At 48.2% G+C, this 27893-nt stretch overlaps 2 protein-coding genes across 2 annotated transcripts; one reads left to right on the forward strand and one right to left on the reverse strand.

The window, feature by feature from the left end:
• Positions 1–338: 338 nt before the first annotated feature.
• On the reverse strand, positions 339–27829 carry LOC144819276 (L-threonyl-[L-threonyl-carrier protein] 4-chlorinase-like). The gene is made up of 6 exons (XM_078677241.1): positions 27392–27829; positions 26383–26599; positions 25525–25616; positions 21783–21922; positions 6323–6427; positions 339–912 (listed from the first exon to the last, which is right to left on the reverse strand). Exons 1-6 carry the CDS (start codon positions 27519–27521, stop codon positions 805–807), a joined length of 792 nt encoding a protein of 263 aa, XP_078533367.1. The 5' UTR covers positions 27522–27829; the 3' UTR covers positions 339–804.
• LOC144819275 (E3 SUMO-protein ligase KIAA1586-like) lies at positions 18924–20993 on the forward strand. Its single transcript, XM_078677240.1, is given in 1 exon segment — positions 18924–20993. A coding segment is annotated over 1 exon segment (2070 nt).
• Positions 27830–27893: the final 64 nt, after the last annotated feature.

Here is a 27893-nt window from a genome sequence, read left to right on the forward strand (position 1 = left end):
TCTATATCTATCTATATCTATATATATATATATATATATATATATATATATATATATATATATATATATATATATCTCTCTCTCTCTCTCTCTATATATATATATATATATATAGATATATATATCTATATATATATATATATCTATATATATATATATATATATATATATATATATATATATATATTCAGTCAATGAGACTTCTATATTGAAGTTCCTTATGTACAGGCATGTGTCCAAATTCATGCTTAAAATGAGACCAGCTTCCTTGTTACATATTTCTTAACCTGGAATCATCTAGATGTGTTGAAAATCAAAAGTGGTACTGTTATCCAAAGTTTATTGATACATTTTTATTTTACTTTTGTAGAAAAAGAATACAAAAAGACATTTGCACTTTTGATTGTAAATCTGTCTACCAGCTGTATGTTTAGCATAAATAAACCTTAATAAAAAAGAATTACATATAGTCAGGCAGCTGAGATTCCAAAACAGGATGCAGGCTTGTGTTTTCTACTGAAACTGCAATGCAGTGCAAAAAGAAATTCACATTATCAATTTCTGAAATTGCAATTGTTTGTTTCATAGTAATAGTTGAAGCACCTATTGGCCTACCATCAGAACATTATTGTAGACAATATTGAGGCTCACTGCAAGATGTTAAAAAAGAGGAAATACATATTTGAACCTATAAGGCTCCATCTGAGATCAGGAATGAACCTGCACCATGCAGTAGTCTATTACTGGCAGTAATGAACTACACAAAGAGAGGAATTCGTCTCCTGATGATGCTCTGCACAAGTGTCAGAAAGTCTTGGAGAAAAAGTTGGGTGCATGATCTGTAAAGTGCTGGAATTCATCTGTTCCTGCAACAAGCACGGTGGCGGGGAAGGAGCGTGGGCGCTCGGGGTCCTGGAATCAGAGAGGAGAGAAGTGCATTAGAATGAGGGCATTCAGACGTAGGAGAATGCAAGACATTGTCATATAGGACCTTCACTGGTGTCATGCATTGAGGGAGAAAAGGGCATGATCAAGCAAATCTCTAAAATGTGTACTCTGCAACAATAACTAACCATAAACCTTCCCTCTCTTTCAAAACAGCCTACTAGCAAAATCCCCAAACTATCTAACATTCAAACCTGCCTCTCTTATAGGACAACCTAACTACCCAAACTATCTAAATCCCCAAAATATTGAACCTTCAAACTTGCCCCCATATATAACTAACAACCATAACTATTTAAATTCTGCATCTGACCTTCAAACGTGCCCCTCTTTTATAACTAACAACCAAAACTATTATAAATCCCCAAACCATTGAACCTTCAAACCTGCCTCTCTTATATAACTAACGACCATAACTATTTAAATCCCCAAACCATTGAACCTTTAAACCTGCGTCTCTTATATAACTAACGACCATAACTATTTAAATCCCCAAACCATTGAACCTTTAAACCTGCGTCTCTTATATAACTAACAACCATAACTATTTAAATCCCCAAACTATTGGACCTTTAAACCTGCCTCTCTTATATAACTAACGACCATAAACTATTTAAATCCCAAAACGATTGAACCTTTAAACCTGCCTCTCTTATATAACTAATGACCATAACAATCATAACTATTTAAATCCCTAAACTATTATACCTTTAAACCTGCCTCTCTTATAAAAACTAACAACCTTAACTATTTAAATCCCACAACTGATCTTCACACCTGCTTCTCTCATATAACTAACCACCAAAACTATTTAAGTTCCCAAACTATTGAACCTTCAAACATGCCTCTCTCATATAACTAACAACCCAAACTATCTAAATCGCCTAACTATTGAACCTTCAAACCTACCTATCTTATATAACTAACAAACAAAACTATCTAAATCCCCAAACTATTGAACCTTCAAACCGGCCCGCCCCTCTTACATAACTAACAACCAAACCTATTTAAATCCCACAACTCACCTTCAAACCTGCCGCTCTTACATAACTAACAACCAAACCTATTTAAATCCCACAACTGACATTCAAACCTGCCTCCATCCATAACAACCTAAACATGCACCTACTTGGCTCCACAATTCTCAGAAGGTGTTTTACCACAAAGTGTTAAACCTATGCAATTCCGAAGAATGTATGTATGTAGTGTTTTGAGAAGGACCAAACTATCCATCGCCACACTCTCTCCGCAGTTTTGGCTCAAAGAACATTTCTATTGAGCCTTCATCAGGCCTTTCTAGCAACTTCTATCTTTGAACTTTGATAGAATTTAATACACCGATATCTTCATTGGTGAACAGTGCATGTTATACACATTACCAATCTGGAGTACGTCTTTGTGACAGTAAAAGAGTTAAAAATTATATATTATTTCTTATTCATATCTAACGTAAACGTTTATTCACCTTCAGACTCAGACAAGAATTGCTGCCACTCTTGCTGTATTCTCATTTGTTAAAACAGTGCATTGTCAAGACAAAAACGTTTAGGGCCTCATTTATGAGAAGTGACGCATCGCTGTGTGAAAGCAGCGTTGCGTCACTTCTCACAGCGCCCTCCTTGCGACATGATGGATTTGTCATATTTACTGTATGACGCATCATGTCGCAAGGAGTTACAGATACGTCAGTATTTCTGACATATATGTAGGCGCAAAAGTGACGCTGGCTGCAGTGTGTCACAAAAGTGACGCAACTCCAGCAATGTGTCCTTTCACATGGAGCAAGCCCTATGTGAAAGGACCTGTTTCAGTCTTACGCCTGCTGTGAGGCAGGCGTAAGATATTGATGCAATTGCGTCCTAGAAGTGGCACAGTAAAATTTCATAGATGTCATTGCGTTACTTCTACAAGGCTTACTTTTGTGGGAATGCCCCCCCCCCCGCATACATTATACCTGACACAGGTATAATGTAGCACAGGGATTTACAAAGTGATGCATCTGCTTAGATGCGTTTCTTTGTAAATAGGGCGCAACAGGGGGCATTGTTTACGTGGCCGATGCATCACAAAAAGCGACGCAACGGAAGCGCAAAACTCTTGCAAGGCCTCCTAAATAAGACCCTTAGTCCACATGGCCTTCAAGTAGTAATCCGTCTACAACAAACTGCATTCAAGGCATCAGTCTTTAGATATATACTACATGGTGGTCTCTCAAGATTCTGATTAAGTTTCAAGGATTAACATGCTTTCATGTATTAATAGTTTTAGGGCGTTAACAGGGTTTTTCCACTCTAAAAAGCTAGAGTTTACTAGGACATTGATGAAAAAAGACAGAGGTATTGTTAAATTATAACCATTTCAATGACAAATATTTAAATGCATTTCTTTGCAATTTGATTTTTTTACAATTTGTTGATAACATTTCAAAGTTTGATTCATTTGATAAATTTAAGGTAGAGTTAGCCAAGTGTTTTACCCATTGCCTGTCTTTGGGTAGATGTGTTAGTACTTACGGCTCTAAGTGGGATATTCAAATATACATTAAGAAATCAGAATGAAAGCATATTTGAAGACATAACAGAGCCATAGTAAAAGGGGACGTTCCATACTAATATGCTGACAGATTTATGTCTAATTGATATTAATTACAAGGTTTGTTTAGAAAAGCCCCTTCAGTGTCTGTGTATGGTCAAGAAATACCCAGTTTAAGAAGTACATGGAAAATGTGATTTTGAACTTTCTAGATTATGTCATAACAGAACCAAACTTCATAACTAGGATACAAGAACAAATTACGTTTTACCCCTTCAAAATGAAATGCCTTCCAAAAACAAACTAAACCTTCAAGAAGGACTTAGTCCCAAAATACACTCTGAAAAGAAAATATCCAAAAACTTCAAAAAGTATCTAATTTCCAAGGCTTAACCCCTTCCACGCTCATGACGAACCGCGGCTTTTTGAAAAAATCAGCGCACAGCGGGAAAACCTGCAGCGCGCATGGGGTTAAGCCCATAAAACCAGCCACAAGGAAGTGTCCACTGAAATAAACTTTTTTGCAAAATCTAAAGCCCTTCATCGTCAAATTAAGCTCCAAAATAACTTCCCTCCAAAACAAAAATGACCCCCAAGGCTAACCAAACTCCCAAATAGATCCGACCTTCAAACCTAAATAATACACAAAACTGAGGTCCAAATATATCAAAGAGTTGTGTCGCCCTCGTGCCACGCAATGGGATGCAAGAGCAATGCATCTTGAGTTAGATTTATCAAGCCACGCAAGGTAACCTTTCGTGGTCTTGAGTGGCTTGGTAAATCTAGACAAACTCATTGGAGCGCAAATCGCTGCGTAGCATTACTCTGCTATAGGGAAGCGTTCCATGGGGGGAGCATGTGTGTTCCCTCGTATCACCCATGGATTTTGGCACATTCCCAGATTTACCATTAGTAGTAGACCTAGTAATGCGACAAGGAGAAATATCTTAATTTTGCCTCATTTTGTCCTCTTTCTGTGTGTGCTGCATTCTGCAGTACACACAGAAAGGGGAAAATGCCTGAGGATTGTTTTTGAGCAGACAGGTGCCCCTTCCTGCACAAAAACGATCCTGTCTGCTATTCAGGCACCGTTGCACCACGGCGCGCAAGTGTTGCTTGTGTTGGCGGTAGGCAGCACATTGTGCACCAGTGCAAGGAAAAGACAGGAATGTGCCATATAATGTAAAATACGGCGCATTTGTGCACTTTGCCGAGCACAGAGCAAGACGGCTAGCCGCATTGCATGATTTTTTCACCAATATACCCCCTATTTTAACTATTAAAAATGCCTGATGTCCGACAATGCTGTTCTGTTACAAACAAGTTTCCCAAGAGGGTCTGGCTCCGTGGCATCTCAGTGGGCGGGGCTTGTCGCATATGCAAACCTAGACACCAATGCTGCAGCAGCAGCCTCTGACCTCAATTCCTTCATCCCAAAGGATGGGGTTGCTCTGCAGGCTGCAGAGATGAGGGATGTAACATCTGTCCCTCTGTTATTGGTAGACGCGAGGCAGAACATCAACTGCAGTAGAACCTGTTCCTGACCCAGGAAGCTCTGCAGCGCAAGCTGAGGTCTTGGAGCACATCTTGAACTAGTGAAGCTGCCTCCAGCGCATCCCCTAAATGGAGTAGCCTCGGTTCCCAAACTGAGGTGCCGGGTTCAGCAAGCTAAGGATTATGGGTCTTATGTATGGGACTGTGATGTAGGGCAGCGCAGCAATGCTGTGCTTCCCTACGGCACAGTGAAAGGACAGGAATGCCACATATTTAAGCAATTGGGTGCATTCCTGTTCTTTCTCCCTGCGCTGGTGCTGTTTCGGGCAACGTACCATGGTGCAAGGGTGCCTCTGTTGCATGCAGGATTGTTTTTGTGCAGGAAGGGGCACCTTCTTGCAAAAAACACAATCCTAAGAGGCGTTTTCATATTTTTATGTTTGCTTGCAGAATGCAGCAAACATAGAAAGACAAAAAAATAGGAGATATAAACATATTTCCCCTCATTATGCCTCACATGGGGAGGCATAAATAATTGCCCTTTCCCAGGTTTACATGACTTTGTAAATCTGGCACAACATCAAATTCCTTGGGTGTTGGGTGGAAAAACCCACAGCAATGCCTATCGAACGCCTCCTGGGAGCAGAGGAATGCGACACAGCAATTGCGCTGCGCCGCCTTCCTCGTGATTTAAGAGGCAACTCAAAGCAACGTAAGGAGGCCTTGTGTGGCATCATAAATCTGTGTGAGAGCCATGCGTCACATATGTACCACTTTACAGGACCGGACTGGCCCATTGGGCACCGGGCGTTTCCCCAGTGGGCCGGAAAGGTTGGGGCCGGTTTTAGACTGGTGGGGGCCGTTTTTGTTACTGAGGGAAGGTTTTGCAGAAATAACGGCCCCCAGTAACAAAATCGTAGCAGCAGTGTTTCCCACCACCATGCCCTATCTCTCCCTCGGAGGCTGGTCCGACACAATTGCCAGGGCTGGTTTGCTGTCCCTGTCCAGCCCTGCCACTTTACGTGGTGCAAAAGTGATACAGGGCTCTCATAAATAAGGTCCTCAGTCCATCAGAAGGCCTCTTCTGCCCATACAGAAGGAAGTGGCACCTGGGGTCCAGACCGGATCCATCAGAGAGACCAGGGAAAGGGTGGTTACTCTTTACTCAGTGAATGGTTCTTTGAAGTTGCATGCACACACAGTACCGAGTAGAAATGCATGCACACACACACACACGTGCATGGATGCACACACACAAACACATACAATCCACACTGTCACACTTGTCCTCTAATAAACCCACTGACACACAACCACGCTCAGACAGTCTGCAGGAGAGGGATGTACTCACCTCCACGGGGTAGGCTGTGGTGGGGACGTAGCGAATAACGAAGCCACATCTGCGTCTGTGGGACGTGTTCGGTTCACTGGCGTGGACTGTCAGCCCGTCGTGGATCTAAAGAGAGAAATGTAGGATATGAGCAGTGCTTATCTGCCAAAAACGTAAGTGTCAGCGCCCAATGTGTTACTCACTGGTCCACTGCAGCTGGCACTGCCCAAGTCACCTTTTTATCTTTAAGTTTCATCATTTCTTTTAAAACTATCTTAAATCGTTTAGTGCTCCGCTAATGAACATTGGTTAAAAATACACACACACTGCCACCATGTGGTGGTTTCTCAGACATATGTGCCTATGTTTACAGATAAGTGCCGGTGCCAAGCACCGGAAACACAGGTGCAAATTAAGCACTGGATTTCGGACAGAGAAAAGAGAGGCAGCCACCTGAGGTGCACCTCAAGGGGAAACAGGGTACATAGTCCTGAGGCACCCCAAGGGGAACTGTGAGTACACAGTGTGGGTGCACCCAAACGGGGAATCTGTGAGGACACAGTGTGGGTGCACCCTGAGGGGAGCTCTAAGTAGTCAGTGCTGGTGTACCCCCAAGTGGAGCTGCGAGTACCTAGTGTAGGTGCACCCAAAGGGAGAGCAGTGAGTACACTGTGCCAGTGCACCCAAAGGGAGAGCAGTGAGTACACTGTACTGAGTCACCAAAACAGGGAACCTGTGAGGACACAGTAGGGGTGCACCCCCGGGGGAGCTGTGAGTACACAGTGCTGGAGAATCCATAGGGGGAGTTTTGAGTACACAGTGATGGTTCACCCAAATCAAGGGCAGTGAGTACACACTGCTTGTGCACTCAAAGGGGAACATGTGAGTAAACAGTGTGGGAGCACCCCTCGGGAACTGTGAGTGCACAGTGCTGGTACACACCCGGGGAAGCTGTCACTGCACAGTGCTGCTGCACTCGATTGGGGAGCTGTGAGTGCACAGTGCTGGTGCACTCGATTGGGGAGCTGTGAGTGCACAGTGCTGGTGCACTCAATTGGGGAGCTGTGAGTGCACAGTGCTGGTGCACACCGGGGGAAGCTGTCAGTGCACAGTGCTGATGCACTCAATTGGGGAGCTGTCAGTGCACAGTGCTGGTGCATTCAATTGGGGAGCTGTCAGTGCACAGTGCTGGTGCACATCAGGGGAAGCTGTCAATGCACATTGCTGGTGCACACCCGGGGAAGCTGTCAGTGCACAGTGCTGGTGCACTCAATTTGGGAGCTGTGAGTGCGCAGTGAGTTAACAGTGCTGGTGCATCCACAGAGGGAGCTACGAGTGGACGCACGCAAAGGGGTACATGTGAGTACACATCGTGGGTGCACCCAGAGGAGAGCAATGAGGACACAGTGCTGGTGCACCCCCGGGGGAGTTGTGAGTGCACAGTGCTGGTACATCCAAAGGGAGAGCTGTGAATACACAGTGATGGTGCACCCCAAGGGGAGCTGTTAGTACACACTGCTCGTGCACCCAAAGTGGCACATCTGAGTAAACAGTGTGGAGGCACCCACGGGTAGCTGTGAGTGCACGGGGAAGCTATGAGTACACAGTGCTTATGCATCCCTCGTGGAGCTGTGAGTGCACGGGGAAGCTGTGAGTATACAGTGCTGGTGCATCCCTCGTGGAGCTGTGAGTGCACTGGGAAGCTGTGAGTACACAGTGCTGGTGCACCCCTCAGGGAGCTGTGAGTGCAAGAGGAAGCTGTGAGTACTCAGTGCTGGTGCATCCCTCATGGAACTGCGTGTACCCGGGGAAGCTGTGAGTACACAGTGCTGGTGCACCCCTCTGGGAGCTGTGAGTGCACGGGAAGCTGTGAGTACACAGTGCTGGTGCACCCCTCGGGGAGCTGTGAGTGCAAGGGGAAGATGTGAGCACACAGTGCTGGTGCACCCCTCGGGGAGCTGTGAGTGCAAGGGGAAGCTATGAGTACACAGTGCTGGTGCACACAAAGGAGGAGCTGTGAGTACACAGTGTGGGTGTGCACAAAGGAGGAGCGGTGAGTACACAGTGTGGGCGCACACAAAGGAGGAGCTGTGAGTACACAGTGTGGGTGGACTTCCGGGCGAGCTGTGAGTCCACAGTGTGGGTGCATGCCCAGGGTGAGCTGTGAGTATACAGTGTGGGTGCACACTCAGGGGAAGCTGTGAGTACACAGTGTGGGTGCACTCAGTGGAGGAGCTGTGAGTACACAGTGTGGGTACATGCCTAGGGGGACTGTGCGTACACTGTGTGGGTGCACACAAGGGAGGAGTTGTGAGTACACAGTGCGGGTGCACCCAAAGACGGAGCTGTGAGTACAAAGTGTGGGTGCACTCAACGGAGGAGCTGTGAGTACACAGTGCCGGTGCACCCTCAGAGGGAGCTGTGAGTACACAGTGCTGGGGCACCCTCAGAGGGAGCTGTGAGTACATAGTGTGGGTGCACACAGAGGAGGAGCTGTGAGTACACAGTTTAGGTGCACTCAATGGAGGATCTGTGGGTACACAGTGTGGGTGCACACAACGGAGGAGCTGTGCATACACAGTGCGGGTGCACTCAACGGAGGAGCTGTGAGTACACAGTGTGGGTGCACTCAATGGAGGAGCTGTGAGTACACAGTGCTGGTACACCCTCAGAGAGAGCTGTGAGTACATAGTGTTGGTGCACACATCCGAGGAGTTGTGAGTACACAGTGTGGCTGCACTCAATGGAGGAGCTGTGAGTACACAATGTGGGTGCACTCAATGGAGGGGCTGTGCATTCAGTGTTGGTGCACTCAATAGAGGAGCTGTGCATACACAGTGTGGGTGCACTCAGTGGAGGAGCTGTGAGTACACAGTGTGGGTGCACTCAATGGAGGAGCTGTGAGTACACAGTGCTGGTACACCCTCAGAGAGAGCTGTGAGTACATAGTGTTGGTGCACACATCCGAGGAGTTGTGAGTACACAGTGTGGCTGCACTCAATGTAGGAGCTGTGAGTACACAATGTGGGTGCACTCAATGGAGGGGCTGTGCATTCACAGTGTTGGTGCACACAAAGGAGGAGCTGTGCATACACAGTGTGGGTGCACTCAGTGGAGGAGCTGTGAGTACAGTGTGGGTGCACTCAATGGAGGAGCTGTGAGTACACAATGTGGGTGCACTCAATGGAGGGGCTGTGCATTCACAGTGTGGGTGCATTCAGTGGAGGAGCTGTGAGTACACAATGTGGGTGCACTCAATGGAGGAGCTGTGAGTACATAGTGTGGGTGCACTCAGTGGAGGAGCTGTGAGTACACAGTGTGGGTGCACTCAATGGAGGAGCTGTGAGTACACAGTTTGGGTGCACTCAATGGAGGGGCTGTGCATTCACAGTGTGGGTGCATTCAGTGGAGGAGCTGTGAGTACACAATATGGGTGCACCCAAAGGAGGAGCTGTGAGTACATAGTGTGGGTGCACTCAGTGGAGGAGCTGTGAGTACACAGTGTGGGTGCATTCAGTGGAGGAGCTGTGAGTACACAGTGTGGGTGCACTCAATGGAGGAGCTGTGAGTACACAGTGCTGGCGCACCTTCAGAGGGAGCTGTGAGTACACAGTGTGGGTGCACACAGAGGAGGAGCTGTGAGTACACAGTGTGGGTGCACACAAAGGAGGAGCTGTGAGTACACAGTGTGGGTGCACTCAATGGAGGAGCTGTGAGTACACAGTGTGGGTGCATTCAGTGGAGGAGCTGTAAGTACACAGTGTGGGTGCACTCAATGGAGGAGCTGTGAGTACACAGTTTGGGTGCACTCAGTGGAGGAGCTGTGAGTACACATTGTGGGTGCACCTAAAGGAGGACCTGTGAGGAGACTGCGCTGGTGCACCCCAGGTGGATCTGTGAATGCGCTGCTGGTGCACCCTCAAGGAGGCTGTGAGTACACAGTGTGGGTGCACACAAAGGAGGAGCTTTGCATACACAGTGTGGGTGCACTCAGTGGAGGAGCTGTGAGTACAGTGTGGGTGCACTCAATGGAGGAGCTGTGAGTACACAATGTGGGTGCACTCAATGGAGGGGCTGTGCATTCACAGTGTGGGTGCATTCAGTGGAGGAGCTGTGAGTACACAATGTGGGTGCACACAAAGGAGGATCTGTGAGTACATAGTGTGGGTGCACTCAGTGGAGGAGCTGTGAGTACACAGTGTGGGTGAATTCAATGGAGGAGCTGTGAGTACACAGTTTGGGTGCACTCAGTGGAGGAGCTGTGAGTACACAGTGTGGGTGCATTCAGTGGAGGAGCTGTGAGTACACAGTGTGGGTGCACTCAATGGAGGAGCTGTGAGTACACAGTGCTGGCGCACCTTCAGAGGGAGCTGTGAGTACACAGTGTGGGTGCACACAGAGGAGGAGCTGTGAGTACACAGTTTGGGTGCACTCAGTGAAGGAGCTGTGAGTACACATTGTGGGTGCACCTAAAGGAGGACCTGTGAGGAGACTGCGCTGGTGCACCCCAGGTGGATCTGTGAATGCGCTGCTGGTGCACCCTCAAGGAGGCTGTGAGTATACTTTGCTGTTGTACCCCAGGGGTTTCTGGGGCTATGGAGTGCTGGAGAATCCTCAAGGGGAACTGAATACATAGTGCTGGTGCGCCCCCAGGGAGAACTGTTGGTTCACAATCCTGATGCACACTCAAGAGCATCTGTGGCTACTTAGAGCTCCCCTAAGAGAACACCAACCTTAAGTACACAGAGTATATAGTGCTGGTGCACCCCCAGGGGTATTTGTGAGTACACAGTGCTGGTGCCACCCCAGGGGCAGCTGTGAGTACACAGTGCTGGTGCAAACCCAGGGGAAGCTGTGAGTACAAAGTGCTGGTGCAAACCCAGGGGAAGCTGTGAGTACACAGTGCCGGTGCGACCCCAGGGGAAGCTGTGAGTACAAAGTGCTGGTGCAACCACAGGGGAAGGGGGGAGTACACAGTGCTGGCGCAACCCCGGGGAAAGCTGTGAGTACACAGTGCCGGTGCAACCCCAGGGGAAGCTGTGAGTACAGAATACACAGAGCTGACGCACCCTCAAAGGAAGTTGTGAGTACATAGGTTGGTGCACCCCAGGGTAAGCTGTGACTACACAGTGCTGGCGCACCCTTAAAGAAAACTCTGAGTACACAGTGTTGGTGCACCCTCAGAGGGAGCTGTGAGTACAGGGAGTGCACAGTACATGGGCACCCCTAAGGGGGGTAGTGAGCACTGTTCCCAGGAACGCGCGCGGCCGCGCGCGCGCGCACTTCCCTACCCCCTAGCGTGCAGTCCCATGTGTGGAGCGCGCACAGAGGGCACAGAGGGCACATCCCGCGAGATTATTCGCGCCGCCGCCGCTTTTAAAAGGCGCGCGGCGCAAAAAAACGGGCATTTCCTGATTGTGGACGAAGGCGGCGGAAGTGACCACTTTGGAGTGACTGAATTCTGGGGAGCAGAGGTAAGTGTTCTAATGAGGCCACTTGCTGGCCTTTTGTTTTTGCTGGGCTCGCTTTTGTTTTGCCGCCCTGTGGTGCACGCTGTAAAGATGACAAGTAATGTACACACGCACTGTCGGTTTTATATTTGTAACGCGAGGCTGCGGGCAGATTGAGTGCTTTTGTTAAGTATCCATGTTAATCGCAGCCCCTTCACGAGCTGCGATTAACATGGATATTTAACAAAAGCACTCAATCTGCCCGCAGCCTCGCTTTATTATTTATTTAAGGTTTTTATAGAGCGCGTAATCACCCGGGAGTATCTCAGCGCTATACCTAGTAGTCAGACGGGGGCACAGAGCAAGAGATTAGGAGGATGTGGGAAAGAGAAGGGTTTTAAGTGACTTTCTGAACCGAAGATGGTTAGGTTCCGTTCTAAGTTTCAGAGGCAGCACATTCCACTGCTTGGCTGTGTGCACCGAGAATCGGCGTCCTCCAGCCCGGGCTTTCTTCACTCTCGGTACCACTAAGAGGTTTTCGTGTTCCGATCTGAGCGCTCTGGCCGGTCTATAGGGGGTGATGCAGTTTTTGAGGATTGGAGGACCTTCTTCGTGAAGCGTTTTGTGGGCCAGGCAGAGAGCCTTGAACACCACCCTCTCCCTGACCGGCAGCCAGTGCAGCTTCATCAAGGCGGGTTTCGCGGATGTTCTGGCTGGAGTGCCCGTGAGCATCCGGGCAGCAGCGTTCTGAATTTTCTGCAGAGTGTAAAAGGTTGCTTCCGGGGCTCCCAAGTAAATGGCATTACAGTAGTCCAGCCTGGCCACAATCAGGCCCTGGATCAACAGTTTCCGGGAGTTAAAAGGTAGCAGGGGGAGGACTTTCCTGCATGACCTGAGAAGGCCAAAGCAGACGCCGGCCGTCTTCTTTGCCTGTGTCCTAAAGGTGAGATCTTTCTCCAGCCATACCCCTAGGCTCTTCACCTCAGTTTTGGGGGAAGGTGGTTCACCAAGGCAGGCAGGCCAGGTGTATGGGGGAAGGGAGATCTCTCTGTGCCCCAAGAGTAGGATCTCCGTTTTTGACCCATTGAGCTTCAGGGCAGAGTCATTCATCCACTGATGAATTTTGGAGAGGCAGCCATGGAGGTCCGAGGGGTCTTGCTTGGGGTGGGAGAGCGTTACCACCAGCTGTGTGTCATCAGCGTAACTGATGATGGTTACTCCAAATGGAGTAACCACTTCCTCCAGTATGGCCATGTACACGTTAAATAACGTGGGGCTGAGTGACGAGCCCTGGGGCACGCCACACCGGAGAGGGATGGTAGGAGAGCGGCTGTCACTTTCCCAGACTTGGAAGGAACGTTGGTCGAGAAATGACGCCAGCCACTCCAGGGCTTTGTCCTTCACTCCGACATTCCCCAGGCGTTGGATAAGGACCTGGTGGCTGACAGTGTCGAAAGCCGCACTGAGGTCTAGGAGGATCACTGCCACTGATCCTCCCGTGTCCAGAATGTCTCTGGCCTTCTCCACTGCTGCCAGGAGTGCGGTGTCAGTGCCTTGGCCTGGTCTGAAACCGGTTTGAGAGCTCTTGAGCAGATGGTTGGTTTCCAAGAACTCAGACAGTTTTTTGTTGACCAGTTTCTCCGCGACCTTGCCCGCCCATGGGAGGAGGGAGATGGGCCTATAATTAGATAGATCTGCTGGATCTAGGGAAGGTTTCTTGAGGAGACCCTTGACTACCGCCGCTTTCCAGCTCGGCGGTACTTCTCCTTGAAGTAAGGAGGTATTTATCAATGCGGTCAGCGGGGGCACTATGGTCTGGATGATTTTTTTTAGGAACCGTATAGGCACCGGGTCGCTAGGGGCGCCACTCTTGATGGAAGCAAGAGTGGTGGCTACTTCCTCCCTGGTAACCGGTCCGAATGAAGGCAGGTGAGGGGGGGATGGTTTCCGGGGGTTCGGGGGGAAGAGGCCGTTTTCCCCTTCATTAAAAACGGCAGCGGTAGCAGGGAGGGAGGCGAGAATCTTTTTGATTTTCTCATCAAAGAATGAGGCTAAGTTGATGCATTTGTCCTCCGCTTCTTTGGGGCTCAGATGTTTCTCAGGGGGGTCAGGGACTTGAAGGAGCTCTTTAAGAATAAGGAAAGTCTCCCTGGCGGAGCAGCAAGAATTTTTTATTTTTTCATCATAGAAAACGCTTTTGGCTCTGCGGAGTGCCATTTTGTATGTTCTCATGGCTGTCTGGAATAATTCTTTTTTATTTGCGGACTTGTCCTTCCTCCATAACCGTTCTGACTTTTTGCATTCCTTTCGTAGGGCATTTAGTGCAGGGGTATACCAAGGGGCGGGGTTGATCCTCTTGGCATGTTTGAGCGTGCTCGTTTGGGAGATGAGATCTTCTAAGGAATGGGTGAGCCAGTCGTTAAATTCTCTATCCGCCGTTTTGGGGTCCAGAGAGGGGAGGGGGGTGGATTCTCTCAGCTTAGCTTCCCATATCTCGGGTACCAGCTTGTGCCAGCGGCGCGCAAGTGTCCTGGCTTTAGGTGTTTGCGTCGGAGTGGATTTGAGACGCCAGTGCATGGGGATCAAAAAGTGATCAGTCCATGGGTAAGAAATGGGTGTCTCAGTTTTAAAGTTATTGAGATTCGTGAAGATCGGATCCAGAAGCTGGCCTGGCTTTACTTACAAAACAATGCAGTAGGTTTCAAAACACCTCTTGTGGGCTTTTTAGGGAAATCTGCCCGATTTGCAGACTTGCTGCATTATTTTGGAAGTAAAGTGAGGCTGCGGGCAGATGACTGTTATAGCGGGGGCGGGGAGAGAAGGGGGCGGGTGGGGACTGTTTTAAAGATGTGATCTTCTCATTTGAAAGCACCCATCATCGTTCGATGGGGCACTGAATGCAGACTTACTCTCGGCACTTTGAACGGGATTTCCGCTTTCATTTCTCCCGCTCAGACAAACGTAAAATAAAAAGCATGACCTTTCTTGATACTCGGCTGCTGTAAATCTAATGAGCAAAGGGACATCGCTTTTAGGAGCACCGATTGTTTAATGATGTCAGAGGTATAAGTGATGTTTAATTTTACACTCACTTCTGTTTGAGGCAGGCGCCTTCCCCGGGGCTGGTACACACGGTCACAGCTGCAGGCAGCAGCCCGGCCCCAAGTTGGTTAACCCCTAGGCCACGGACCAACGATTATACCTCTGCACAGAGCACCTAGCAGGCCGAAGGTGGCGTGCAGCAGGCACCACTAACGCTAGTAGGCATCTTCACAGGGGCCGAGGCACGCCTGCGGTGGTCCGAGCGGCGGAGTACTCCTCACCTCAGCTGAGCATCTTTTAGAATATTCATCCCATCCTGCTTGAAGTTATGCCTCTGGCGAGGTGGGGTGAGAGGGGAACACAAGTCCGGGAGCTCCAGACGCGCTCCTGAGCACTTATATTACTGTGTAGAAAACCCGCCCGCACTTCCCAGAACACAGAGATAAGAAGCCCCAGGCAGATGACAAAAAGATTTCACTTAGAACAGAGGAAGACAGTCTGTAAAAGTATGAAAACCGAAATAAACATACATTTTCCTGTGCAGAAAACAATTTTCACTAAACTCTTAAACACGCTGAATGAAGTAACAATGCAGACATTTGACAGGTGTAATGATAACATAAGATCCCCTCTACTAATTCTAATTCCAATATTGTCGTTTATTAAGCAATTTAATACCCACAACATATCGGTATGGATGGGTGGATGCATGAATGAATCATGGATGCAGGATGGATGGGTGGGTGGATGCATGAATGAATGATGGATGCAGGATGGATGCAGAATTGATGGGTGGATGGATGGGTGGATGCATGAATGAATGATGGATGGCGGATGGATGGGTGGATGCATGAATGAATGATGGATGCAGGTTGGATGGATGGGTGGATGCATGAATGAATGATGGCTGCAGGATGGATGGGTGGATGGATGGGTGCATGAATGAATGATGGATGCAGGAAGGATGGGTGGATGCATGAATGATGGATGCAGGATGGGTGGGTGGATGCATGGATGCAGGATGGGTGCATGGATGGATGGGTGCATGAATGAATGATGGATGCAGGATGGATAGGTGGATGCACGAATGAATGATGGATGCAGGATGGATGGGTGGATGCATGAAGGATGGATGCAGGATGGATGGGTGGATGGATGGGTCGATGCATGAATGATGGATGGGTGGATGAATGATGTATGGATGCAGGATGGGTGGGTGGATGGAGGAGTGGGTGGATGGATGGATGCATTAATGAATGATGGATGCAGGATGGATGGGTGGATGGATGGGTGGATGCATGAATGAATGATGGATGCAGGATGGATGCAGAATTGGTGGGTGGATGGATGGGTGGATGCATGAATGAATGATGGATGCAGGATGGGTGGATGGATGGGTGGATGCATGAATGAATGATGGATGCAGGATGGGTGGGTGGGTGGATGCATGAATGAATGAGGGATGCAGGATGGATGGGTGGATGCAATGAATGATGGATGCAGGATGGATGCAGGATGGATGGGTGGATGGATGGGTCGATGCATGAATGATCGATGGGTGGATGAATGAATGATGGATGCAGGATGGATGGGTGGATGCATGAATGATGGATGCAGGATGGATGGGTGGATGGATGGGTCGATGGATGGGTCGATGCATGAATGATGGATGGGTGGATGAATGATGTATGGATGCAGGATGGGTGGGTGGATGGGTGGATGGATGGGTGGGTGGATGGATGGATGCATGAATGAATGAATAATGGATGCAGGATGGATGGGTGGATGGATGCATGAATGAATGATGGATGCAGGATGGATGGGTGGGTGGATGCATGAATGAATGAGGGATGCAGGATGGATGCAGGATGGATGGGTGGATGCATGAATGATGGATGCAGGATGGATGGGTGGATCGATGGGTCGATGCATGAATGATGGATGGGTGGATGTATGGATGCAGGATGGGTGGGTGGATGGATGGATGCATGAATGAATGATGGATGAAGGATGGATGGGTGGATGCATGAATGATGGATGCAGGATGGATGGGTGGATGGATGGGTCGATGGATGGGTGGATGAATGATGTATGGATGCAGGATGGGTGGGTGGATGGGTGGGTGGATGGATGAATGCATGAATGAATGAATGATGGATGCAGGATGGATGGGTGGATGGATGGGTGGATGCATGAATGAATGATGGATGCAGGATGGATGCAGAATTGATGGATGGGTGGATGGATGGGTGGATGCATGATCCAGTCATAAGAAGCTAAAATACAGCTATTGAAAATTAGGTATCGAAAACATCAGAAGGAAAGCTATTACCTTGAAATAAATGCTTTTAATGCTTTTAAATATTTATTTTTCCGAACGTATTGCATTTTTTAAACATAGTTGAAGACAATGATACTTCTAAATATGTCTTGTCATCACAAGTGCAACCTTATACATCACGTTGTGACAGTCATTTTGTCTTTTTTTTCTTCTTTAATTTACATTAAAGATGTTGATGCCCACCTTAGAGCGGCAAGTTAAAAAAAAGGTGCACAGGAGCACATTTTAAGGATGGAGTGACCCGGTTGTAAATTGTGGTGTACAGTACCTCCTGAAAAGTTTAATAAAATAAATAAATGAATGCGATAGTCACACATTACGTATTCAAGGAGTCACAGCAATAAGCAGGGAGGGGCAGAGTGCACCAAAGGAGGAAGGTTATAAAAAGAGAAAGCACTACTTACTCTTTTTATGTAACTTGTGTAATTACTGCTATTGTATTACTTTCCTTTTCCCGCTCGATGCTCGATATTGCATTTATGTCCTCCCTTCCATCCTATTGTAAAGCGCTCTATTATCCTTCTGGATCATGTTTGCGCTATATAAAACTTTTTAAACTTGCTGCATTGAACAATTGTGCAGCACGCCCCAGTGCGCTGTACCCGCTCCTCCGCTACTTTATAATGAGTCAAAACTTCCACTAGACAAAAATCAGATCTCTCTGCAGATGGTCCATCAAATATTTGCAAGTACCCATGGTCTATTGTAAATGTGATTACATGCAAATGTGTGTGAATGGGACACATATCTGTTAAAACATTGACATGGCAAAAGGTAAAGAAAATGCAGGAGAGTGGCTGGATTGTGTGGGTAGCTGCAGATAGGTTTAGCCTAATGGGTGCTAATAATGAAGCACAGGGGCACGTGGTTATTTGTCTAAACTGGAATCCCAGGTAACTATCTGTTCGTTTTTCCTAATGGAGTATCTGGGCAATCCCATTCATTGTTTGTAACTCTTAGAGCCTTTGCTAACCATCTTGTCTTCAATTGCAGGTTTGCAGTCTGTAAGGTATTTGGATTTGAATGGTCAGGCGTGAGTACCCACAAAGACAAGGTAATTCTGTGTATGTTCCACATTGGATTTTGGGGGTGCTGGGTAAATAGATTCACAATATGCACCCCTTTTCTTTTGCAGGTTTGTGAGACCGTGCTACAAATACAGTTGTACAGGCAGACGGGAGTACAGGCAGAACAAACAGGTAATTGTTTGGTTTAGTTAAACTGTGGTGCATCTTGTGTTCTTGTGTATTGTAGTATAACAACATGCCTTACCCATGTTTTCTTCTGCTCTAGGATTCGCAGACAGTACTCCACACATTTGAACGGGGATACGCGAGTACAAGCAGAGCAGGTACTTGTTTGGTAGAGTTAAACTGTGGTCCATCTTTTACATTGTAATATAACAACATACCTTACCCATGTTTTCTTCTGTTGTAGGTTTCGCAGACCGTACCCCACACATTTGAACGGGAATACGTGAGTACAGGCAGAGCAGGTAATTGTTGGGTAGAGTTCCTTTATGGTGCACATGGTATATTGCTGTATCACAAATTCACAATGTGCTATAACAATCTTTACTTCTATTGCAGGCTCCACGGACAGTGCATCACTTAAGTTGGAAAGGGCAAGGCAGTGGACAGAAATCCAGGTAATTACACTCTACGTTTTGCCGGCAATGCCTCTGTATTATGTGACAGATTGCAATCATGAGCATAGGCATCAACTTTAGCTGTGTTCCTTTATTTTGCAGGCTTTGTGGCATAGCAGGCTAAACCCAGTTATCACAAATATGTTCAAGCGCAAAGCTGTACCTTCTACAGAGTGTGATGCTTCACCACAAAGGAAGAAATGTTGCCTTGTATTCAAGGAAGAGTGGATGAAAGAAATTGTGGAGGCTGAGACACAGAAATTACGAAGCAAGGTTCGCGTGCAACTTGGGGAACTATTTCAATACAGTCCAGACGTGGGCTTGATTTGCAAAGCATGTGCCGAAGCCAAGATTGTTGGGGACTTTTCTACAGGGAAGAAATGGAGTGATGGCTAGAAACTGGATTACCTGAAACGCCATCTAATTAGCAAAGTTCACGAGTCTGCCATGGTGATATTGAGAAACAGAAGTGCTGCTGCCAGGTTTGGTTTTGGAGTGCGGGCAATGCTGACAGAAACTGCCACTGACAAAGCAAATAGAATGGAAGTAGTTGAACGACAAAGATCCCTGCCTGAGGAGATAAAGATTCTCATCAACAATGTGTTGCTGGCAGTGAAGATGAATACTTCAATGTTATCTGTACAAGACATCCATGACCACCTAGCTTTGTATGTGAAGATACCAGACAGCTGGAGGAGCAAGAACTATGCCTTTGAGTTCCTTGAGGCCATCAATAGCGTGATACACTGTGAAGCTATGGCAGAACTTCGTAACGCTTTGTATCACACATTGATAATTGATGAGAGCACAGATATTTCTGTTACAAAAATGCTCATCCTGTACTTCAAGTTCCGACCTGTAACCTCAACAGAGCACAAAACACTGTTTGGCGGCATAGTGAAGCTGACTAGTTGTAATGCTGAGGCTATCACTACTGCTGTGAAGGAATTCTATACTGCCAATGAACTGGACCTCATGAAAATGGTCATGTTCACATCCGATGGTGCGTCTGTGATGCTGGGTAAAAATAACGGTGTTGCTACTCGCCTTAAACAATCCATTCCCCATCTAGTTGAGCAGCATTGTGTCGCTCACCGAGAAGATTTGGGAGTTGATGATGCCTGGAAGAGGGTTCCAATGATTAAAGAGATGGAGACATTATTGAGGACTGTCTACACTGTGTTCTCCAGATCTCCTGCAAGGAAGTCCAAGCTGGATGAAATGGCATCAGTCACTGATTGTGAAGTGGTCTCTTTTCGACCATTGAATGAAGTCCGGTGGCTTTCAAGGCATTTTGCAGTTGGTGCACTCATTCGGAATTATGAGGCTGTTCTTAAGTACTTTGAGCATGAAAAAGTTGAAGAGAATGATCCAGTTGCTAAATATTGTTACAAAAAGCTATCTGACTCAAACTACCGTATTTCCCTTGCAGTACTTAATGACATTCTGAGTGAATTTGCAGCTTTGTGCAAACTGTTCCAAAAAAGTTCTTTGACTACTGTTGAAGCTGTACAGTATGCAAGAGCAAAGATTGGCCAAATTAAGGAACAATATTTGGGGGACACTGTCTTTTGGAGCAGCAATGTAAGAGATTTGATTGTGTTGTACAAGGAAAGGCAAGAGTTTGACAGTGGACCTATTTTGTCCTTTGTTTCCCTTCTTTGTGAGCACATGCAAAAAAGGTTCCCAGAAGATGAACTGAAAGAATGGGCAAGTTTTGAAATGCAGGCAATGGCAACACAATCACATTTTGATTTTGGGACTGAGAATATACAAAGACTTGTTGAAAAGTATAAAAATGTCTTGGTCCTGGGTGATTGTGAAACACCAGAAGATGTTGTTCGGCAATACAGAGATTATAAATATGTGGTGGCAGAACATGTAAAGGGTGGGTTATTTACCACCTTTCGAGACCTGGTGAATTTCACTGTACGCAATGCTGCTCAGTATAGTGTTGTGTCTCAGCTTGTTGATGTCTGCGCAACGTTTCAAGCATCTAGTGCAGATTGTGAACGAGGATTCAGCCTCATGAATACTATCAAGAGTAAATTGAGGAATAGACTAGAGCAGAAGCATTTGGATATGCTGATGAGGACAAAGGCCTACCTCCTGAATGGGAAAGTTGACCTTGATAGAGTTTATCAGCACTGGAAAAATGGCAAGGATCGCCGTGAGAAGCAACCCTGTCACCCATCTAGTGATGCCACTTGACATGTCTGAACGGCTCTCTCCCACAGTCCATGTTTGCCTGGATGTCTACGTTTTACAAACTATCTCTGGTGGGATAGGCCAACATTACTCAGCAGCTCTCACATGAAATTGTAAATATGTTATATAATTTTGCAACTTATTGTGTACATGTGATATTGTATAGGCTCTCAATATTTCCCCACCCAATGAACAGTGCTCCAGTTAAGAATATTTAGTAAAATCTAATGATGGTACCACCACTGGAGTCTTGTGCTTTTCTAAACCTGAAGTGTACTTGTCTGTGTAACTAATTCATGTAATGGTGTGTTTATCCAATTTGCAAACTGACCTTAAGATCCTTAACGTGGCACTGTATGTGTGAAAATGCACCATCTTTTAACTTTTTAAAGTAAATATTTAGAGTGATATTTGGCACGGCACACGCGCGTTGTCTGGTTCCTGGCGCACATAGCCATGGTTGCAGCGCACAGAGACCCTCCACTACCGCACACAGAGGAAAAAAATTAGAGGGAACATTGGTAGTGAGTACACTATAATGTATACGAAAGGCTCACTATGGGAAGGGTGGTGCCTTAGATTGATGGATGTCTTGGCCCGCCCCCTTACCAGCTGCCTCATTCATAAGTTGGGGTGAATAACTGGTCTGCCTGACACCCACAATGCACCGGACTGGAGTATTATGGCTTTTCTTGTTACTTTGTGATGTTGCGGTAACCCCTTGTTTGCTTGTGGGAATAACCACAGATGTGAGACATGAGTCCAGGAAATGACAGAGCGCTGTGAACTCACCGACATCTGCCCAGCCTGGAGAGGACACTCCACTGCCTTCTCTGCATCCACCAGGTGCCGCGGAATCTCCTGATTGGTTGACAGCATATTCCCCGGGGTCATCGCTGCACGGTGCTCCAGGACACCTTGTTTGTGACTTCCTGCAAAAGAAAGGGGGGTTGGAGTGAGGGGGGCACTGATTCCTGGCCTGGGTACTCACCCAGACCCCGCCTCTGTCTACAAGGAGGTGTAAGTCATAGGCCACACCCACAATAATTATACACACACTTACCTATAATTATCATGTGTGGTAAAATCATTTGTGTGGGAAAAAATGTGTTTGGTAAAGGCATGTGTGGAAAGACTGCGTGGTAAAGTCATGCATGGTAAAGGCATCTGCATGGTAAAGGCATGTGTGGTAAAGGCATGTGTGGTAAAGGCATGTGTGGTAAAGGCATGTGTGGAAAGACTGCGTGGTAAAGTCATGCATGGTAAAGGCATGTGTGGGAAAGGCATCTGGTGGTAAAGGCATCTGGTGGTAAAGGCATGTGCGGTAAAAACTTCTGTGTGGTAAAGGCATGTGTGGTAAAGGCTTCTGTGTAGTAAAGGCATCTACATGGTAAAGGCATGTGTGGAACAGGCATGTGTGGAACAGGCATCTGTGTGGTAAAGGCATTCGTGGGAAAGGCATGAGTGGTAAAGGCATGTGTGGTAAAGGCATTCGTGGGAAAGGCATGAGTGGTAAAGGCATCTGCGTGGTAAAGGCATGCATGGGAAAGGCTTCTGCATGGTAAATGCATGAGAGGTAAAGGCATCTGCATGGATAAGACGAATGATAAAGGCATGTGTGTGGAAAAGGCATACATGGAAAAGACTGTGTGGTAAAGGCATGCGTGGAAAAGACGCGTGGTAAAGGCATCTGCGTGGAAAAGACGCGTGGTAAAAGCATGCATGGAAAAGACACGTGGTAAAGGCATGCATGGAAAAGACACGTGGTAAAGGCATGCATGGAAAAGACGCGTTGTAAAAGCATGCATGGAAAGGACACGTGGTAAAGGCATGCATGGAAAAGACACGTGGTAAAGGCATGCATGGAAAAGACGCGTGGTAAAGGCACCTGCGAGGAAAAGACACGTGGTAAAGGCATGCATGAACAGAGTGTGTGGTGAAGGATGTTTCCCATCTAACAGAGGACCACGGCAGCTGAGTAAATATAGAGCCATCTCTGAACACTAGAACCCCCCGTGAGGACACCGGGGAGCTTTGAACGAGGCCTCGACCAGCCCCCACGAGTCCAGCCTCAGACACTAATCTGGGTGAAGACAAGAGGGTCACCGGTAGAGCCCTGTCTGACCAACCCTGTCCAATATCACTCTTTCAAAGCTGTGGTGCCCATGTTTACAGGCAAAGACATCTCCGCCTGTGGAAACCTATAGGGCGTCTCTCTGTTAGGACCCCATGTCCCCCGGCCCCAGCTCCCAGCTGTACAAACAAGCCCGGATCAGGGTTGGATGGGCTCTAAAAAAAAGATGGCCCGGGCGCCCTAAAGTAAAGTGGCCCACATTTGGGGGCCCTGATTCCTGGCCTGGGTACTTATCCAGACCCCGCCTCTGTCTACAAGGAGGTGTAAGTCGTAGGCCACACCCACAATAATTATACACACACTTACCTATAATTATCATGTGTGGTAAAATCATTTGTGTGGGAAAAAAATTGTTTGGTAAAGGCATGTGTGGAAAGACTGCGTGGTAAAGTCATGCATGGTAAAGGCATCTGCATGGTAAAGGCATGTGTGGTAAAGGCATCTGGTGGTAAAGGCATGAGCGGTAAAGGCATGAGTGGTAAAGGCATGAGCGGTAAAGGCATGAGCGGTAAAGGCATGAGTGGTAAAGGCATGTGTGGTAAAGGCATGAGTGGTAAAAACTTCTGTGTGGTAAAGGCTTCTGTGTAGTAAAGGCATCTACATGGTAAAGGCATGTGTGGAACAGGCATGTGTGGAACAGGCATCTGTGTGGTAAAGGCATGTGTGGTAAAGGCATGTGTGGTAAAGGCATGAGTGGTAAAGGCATCTGAATTGGATAAGACGAATGATAAAGGCATGTGTGTGGAAAAGGCATACATGGAAAAGACTGTGTGGTAAAGGCATGCGTGGTAAAGGGACCTGCGTGGAAAAGACGCGTGGTAACGGCATGCATGGAAAGGACACGTGGTAAAGGCATGCATGGAAAAGACACGTGGTAAATGCATGCATGGAAAAGACACGTGGTAAAGGCATGCATGGAAAAGACACGTGGTAAAAGCATGCATGGAAAAGACACGTGGTAAAGGCATGCATGGAAAGGACACGTGGTAAAAGCATGCATGGAAAAGACACGTGGTAAAGGCATGCATGGAAAGGACACGTGGTAAAGGCATGCATGGAAAGGACACGTGGTAAAGGCATGCATGGAAAAGACACGTGGTAAAGGCATGCATGGAAAAGACACGTGGTAAAGGCATGCATGAACAGAGTGTGTGGTGAAGGATGTTTCCCATCTAACAGAGGACCACGGCAGCTGAGTAAATATAGAGCCATCTCTGAACACTAGAACCCCCCGTGAGGACACCGGGGAGCTTCCAACGAGGCCTCGACCAGCCCCCACGAGTCCAGCCTCAGACACTAATCTGGGTGAAGACAAGAGGGTCACCGGTAGAGCCCTGTCTGACCAACCCTGTCCAATATCACTCTTTCAAAGCTGTGGTGCCCATGTTTACAGGCAAAGACATCTCCGCCTGTGGAAACCTATAGGGCGTCTCTCTGTTAGGACCCCATGTCCCCCGGCCCCAGCTCCCAGCTGTACAAACAAGCCCGGATCAGGGTTGGATGGGTTCTAAAAAAAAGTTGGCCCGGGCGCCCTAAAGTAAAGTGGCCCACATTTGCAAATTGGGTCTTTTTTTAAAACACTGCATCAGAATGTTAAGTGCTATAAAAAAGAAGATGGGTGCTTCTATAAAAAAAACAACGTGTTTTCTTAACTTCACTAAAGTAAAAAAAAATGCAAATGTTGCCAGGACTCTGTGTTGATGGATTAGTTCAGACTGAGAACCACATCTGAATGCAAGTGCGGCCACTTCTTCTCAGCCCCTCTGCCCCGACCTTTACCCGAGTGCCCCCTTACCAATCCGAGCCTGGCACGGATCCCTCTGATAACACAAGGGCGCGCGCGCAGAGCAGCATGGAATTGCTCCATCCAGAGATATAGGTGTGGCCCTCGTGGTGCTGAGGGCGCCAGGACCCGCGGGTGGAGCCCGAGTTCTATCTCCAGACTTTCTGTATTAGGACAACACCCCTGTCAGGACAGCAGTGGGCTCCGATAGAGACGCAGACAATTTGTCAACACCACTGAGGACTTGCTTCGATATAAGCCTGCTGCACACCCTGCTTGTCTGGACTCGGACTCATTGTGAATGAATGCACCATCTTCCACTCTGTATAACTCTCTCCCACGTCCCTATGTCACGACAAAGAGGCTCCCTGTTAACAGATGGCCTACCTCCCATGCTGTATAGCGCTGTCCCAGATCCCTATGTCGCGATACGGGGCTCAATGGTAAAGAGATGGCCTCTCTATCTATCTCCAGTGCTGTTAGCCCTGTCCCAGATTCCTAGGTGATTACATTGAGGCTCACTGGTAGAGTATTAGCCCATCCCCCAATCTCAGCCAGTCAGTGTTAAAGCTCCAGGCTGTTGTGATGCTGCATTGACTATAGAATTGTATCCATACCTGGAATAACCTGCAGGACACCATTCTCTGCGTCTACGTCATCCAGGGCAAGCCACACTGAGGCCACCGGGCCCCCCTCGAAGCCCCAATACCTGGAAGTAAAAGGAGGAGGACGCTGTCAGCCAAACATCCGCAAACCCCAGGGCATGATGGCACATGAGGGCACAGGATGACACATGATGGCACAGGATAGCACACGAGGTCACGGGATGACACATGATGGCACAGGCTGGCACCTGAGGGCACAGGATAGAACACGAGGACACAGGATGACACATGAGGGCACAGGATGACACATGAGGGCACAGGATGGCACATGATGGCACATGAAGGTATAGGATGGCACATGATGATACAGAATAACACATGAGAGCACAGTATGGCACATGAGGGCGCGGGATGGCACAGAATGGCACAAGAGGGTACAGGATAGCACACGAGGGCAGAGGGTGGCACATGAGGGCACAGGATGGCACATGAGGGCACGGGATGACACATGAGGGCACAGGATGGCACATGATGATACAGAATAACACATGAGAGCACAGTATGGCACATGAGGGCACAGGATGGCACAGTGTGTCTGGTAGTGCAGCCAGCCCCATGCCCTCTTGTACTAGCCTAGACGAAAGATGTTGTAATCTACCCTGTGTGTGCCCCTGCCAACCCGCCCCTGTATTAAACACCCTGTGATACCCCGAGGGCGCCCGTTAATCGCACCGCGCCAGGCTCAGGTGGCAGGAATGTCATCCTTTGGCATTACCCTTGAAGTTCAGACAGACACCTCACACCAGCAGGGCCCTCCCCCCCCCCCCCCCCCCCCCCATCCTGGAGCCAGGACCCCGCAGTCTGACTTACTTGATGTCCTGGTGCCAGGCCACGTAGGGGGCGCTGTTCCCTCGGTGGGGCACGTCGGAGGCCGGGTATTTACAGATGAACCTGGAGTCCAGCAGGATCACGTGGGGTCCCAGCACGGCGGTGATGGCCCGGAGGGCGTGCGGGTGGGTGGCGAGGCCCAGCACCCACGGCAGGCGCAGGTGGGCGTTGTGCAGGCTGTACTGGGTGTGCTCCTTCCCTGCGGGGCGAGGAAGCAAAAGACACACAGATGATGGGCGGAACGCAGAGCAAATCAAACATTCACCCCCCAGACAAGAGATCTGAGTCAAATCCATCGTTCTTTTGCTCACCTTGCCACCCCAGTTTATACCCAGCCTGCAGGGGGCACAAGGAGGGGGGCTTAGTCTCTGCACCGAGAAGCCTCTAAACCGAGGGGCTTATATATGGGAATGGTGGCACGGAGCAGCACAGCAAAAAAAATCCCTGCGCTGCCCTACGCCACTGGGAAAGGGCAGGAGTGCGCCATATTCATCCAATAATGTGCATTCCTTTCCTTTCTCCTGCACTGGCGCCGTTTCTGCAGCCTGACGCCAACGCGGCACCCTTGAGCCTGTGTTACATAAACACTCCGTAGAGTCTTTTTCCTGTTTCTAGGTGTCCAGCAGAAAGAAGCGCACATGGAAAGAGGAAAAACAAGAAGAAATAAACACAGCCTCACCTGGGGAGGCGTAGCATTTTGACGCATTCCCAGATTTACAAGTCCTTGTAAATCTGGGAATGCGTAAAAACCAATGAACCACGCAACGCCCATGCAACGCCTTCTGGGCGCAGAGTAATGCAACGTAGCGATTGGTGCGGCGTTGCCGTACTCCATATTTGTGAAGCCACTCGACGCAAAGTGGCTTTGCGTGACTTCATGAATTTGGCTTGGGGCTTTGCCACGTGCATGTACCTCTTAGCAAGGTGCAAGCATGACGCAAGGTGCTCAGAAACAAGCCACGAGAGATAAGGCTGCCCTCCCTGAACTTACCAAACTCCTCCTCCAGCGCCTCGAAGGCCCTCCTGGTGCCCTCCAGCTCCTCCGGGTCCAGCACTGGCACCGCCGTCAGGAAGCCCCGGGCCTCATAAAGGGTCTTCACGTGCTGAGGGTCCGCCTTCATGACGAGGGCGAGGACTGGGACTCGCTTCTTGTGCCAGGGATGGGGTCTGCCGTCTGCCTCCTGAGAGCTGAGCCCCAGATGTGGATATGTTCCTGCCGGAGCTCCAGATGTTGTCCTTCACCTCCAGCGGTGCTGATGCTGCAGGCGTGATCTTCTGGCAGGTGCTCCAGATGTGGACCTGTGGATCCCAAGGTGCTGGAGATTGTGTACCCTGGTATTCAAGAGCTCCAGATGTGAGTGCTCCCTCCTGCCCCTTGCAGTGCTGGAGCTCCAGATGTTGCTGGGGGTCACTGCCGCTGGTGTCCACCCTCGTCTGCTGTCTTGTTTTCGTCTGTCAGATCCCTTCTGACAGTGGTGAGTTTTTGGATACCG

The sequence above is a fragment of the Lissotriton helveticus genome, chromosome 2_1 (assembly GCF_964261635.1).
Source record: "Lissotriton helveticus chromosome 2_1, aLisHel1.1, whole genome shotgun sequence".
Classification (NCBI taxonomy): domain Eukaryota; kingdom Metazoa; phylum Chordata; class Amphibia; order Caudata; family Salamandridae; genus Lissotriton; species Lissotriton helveticus.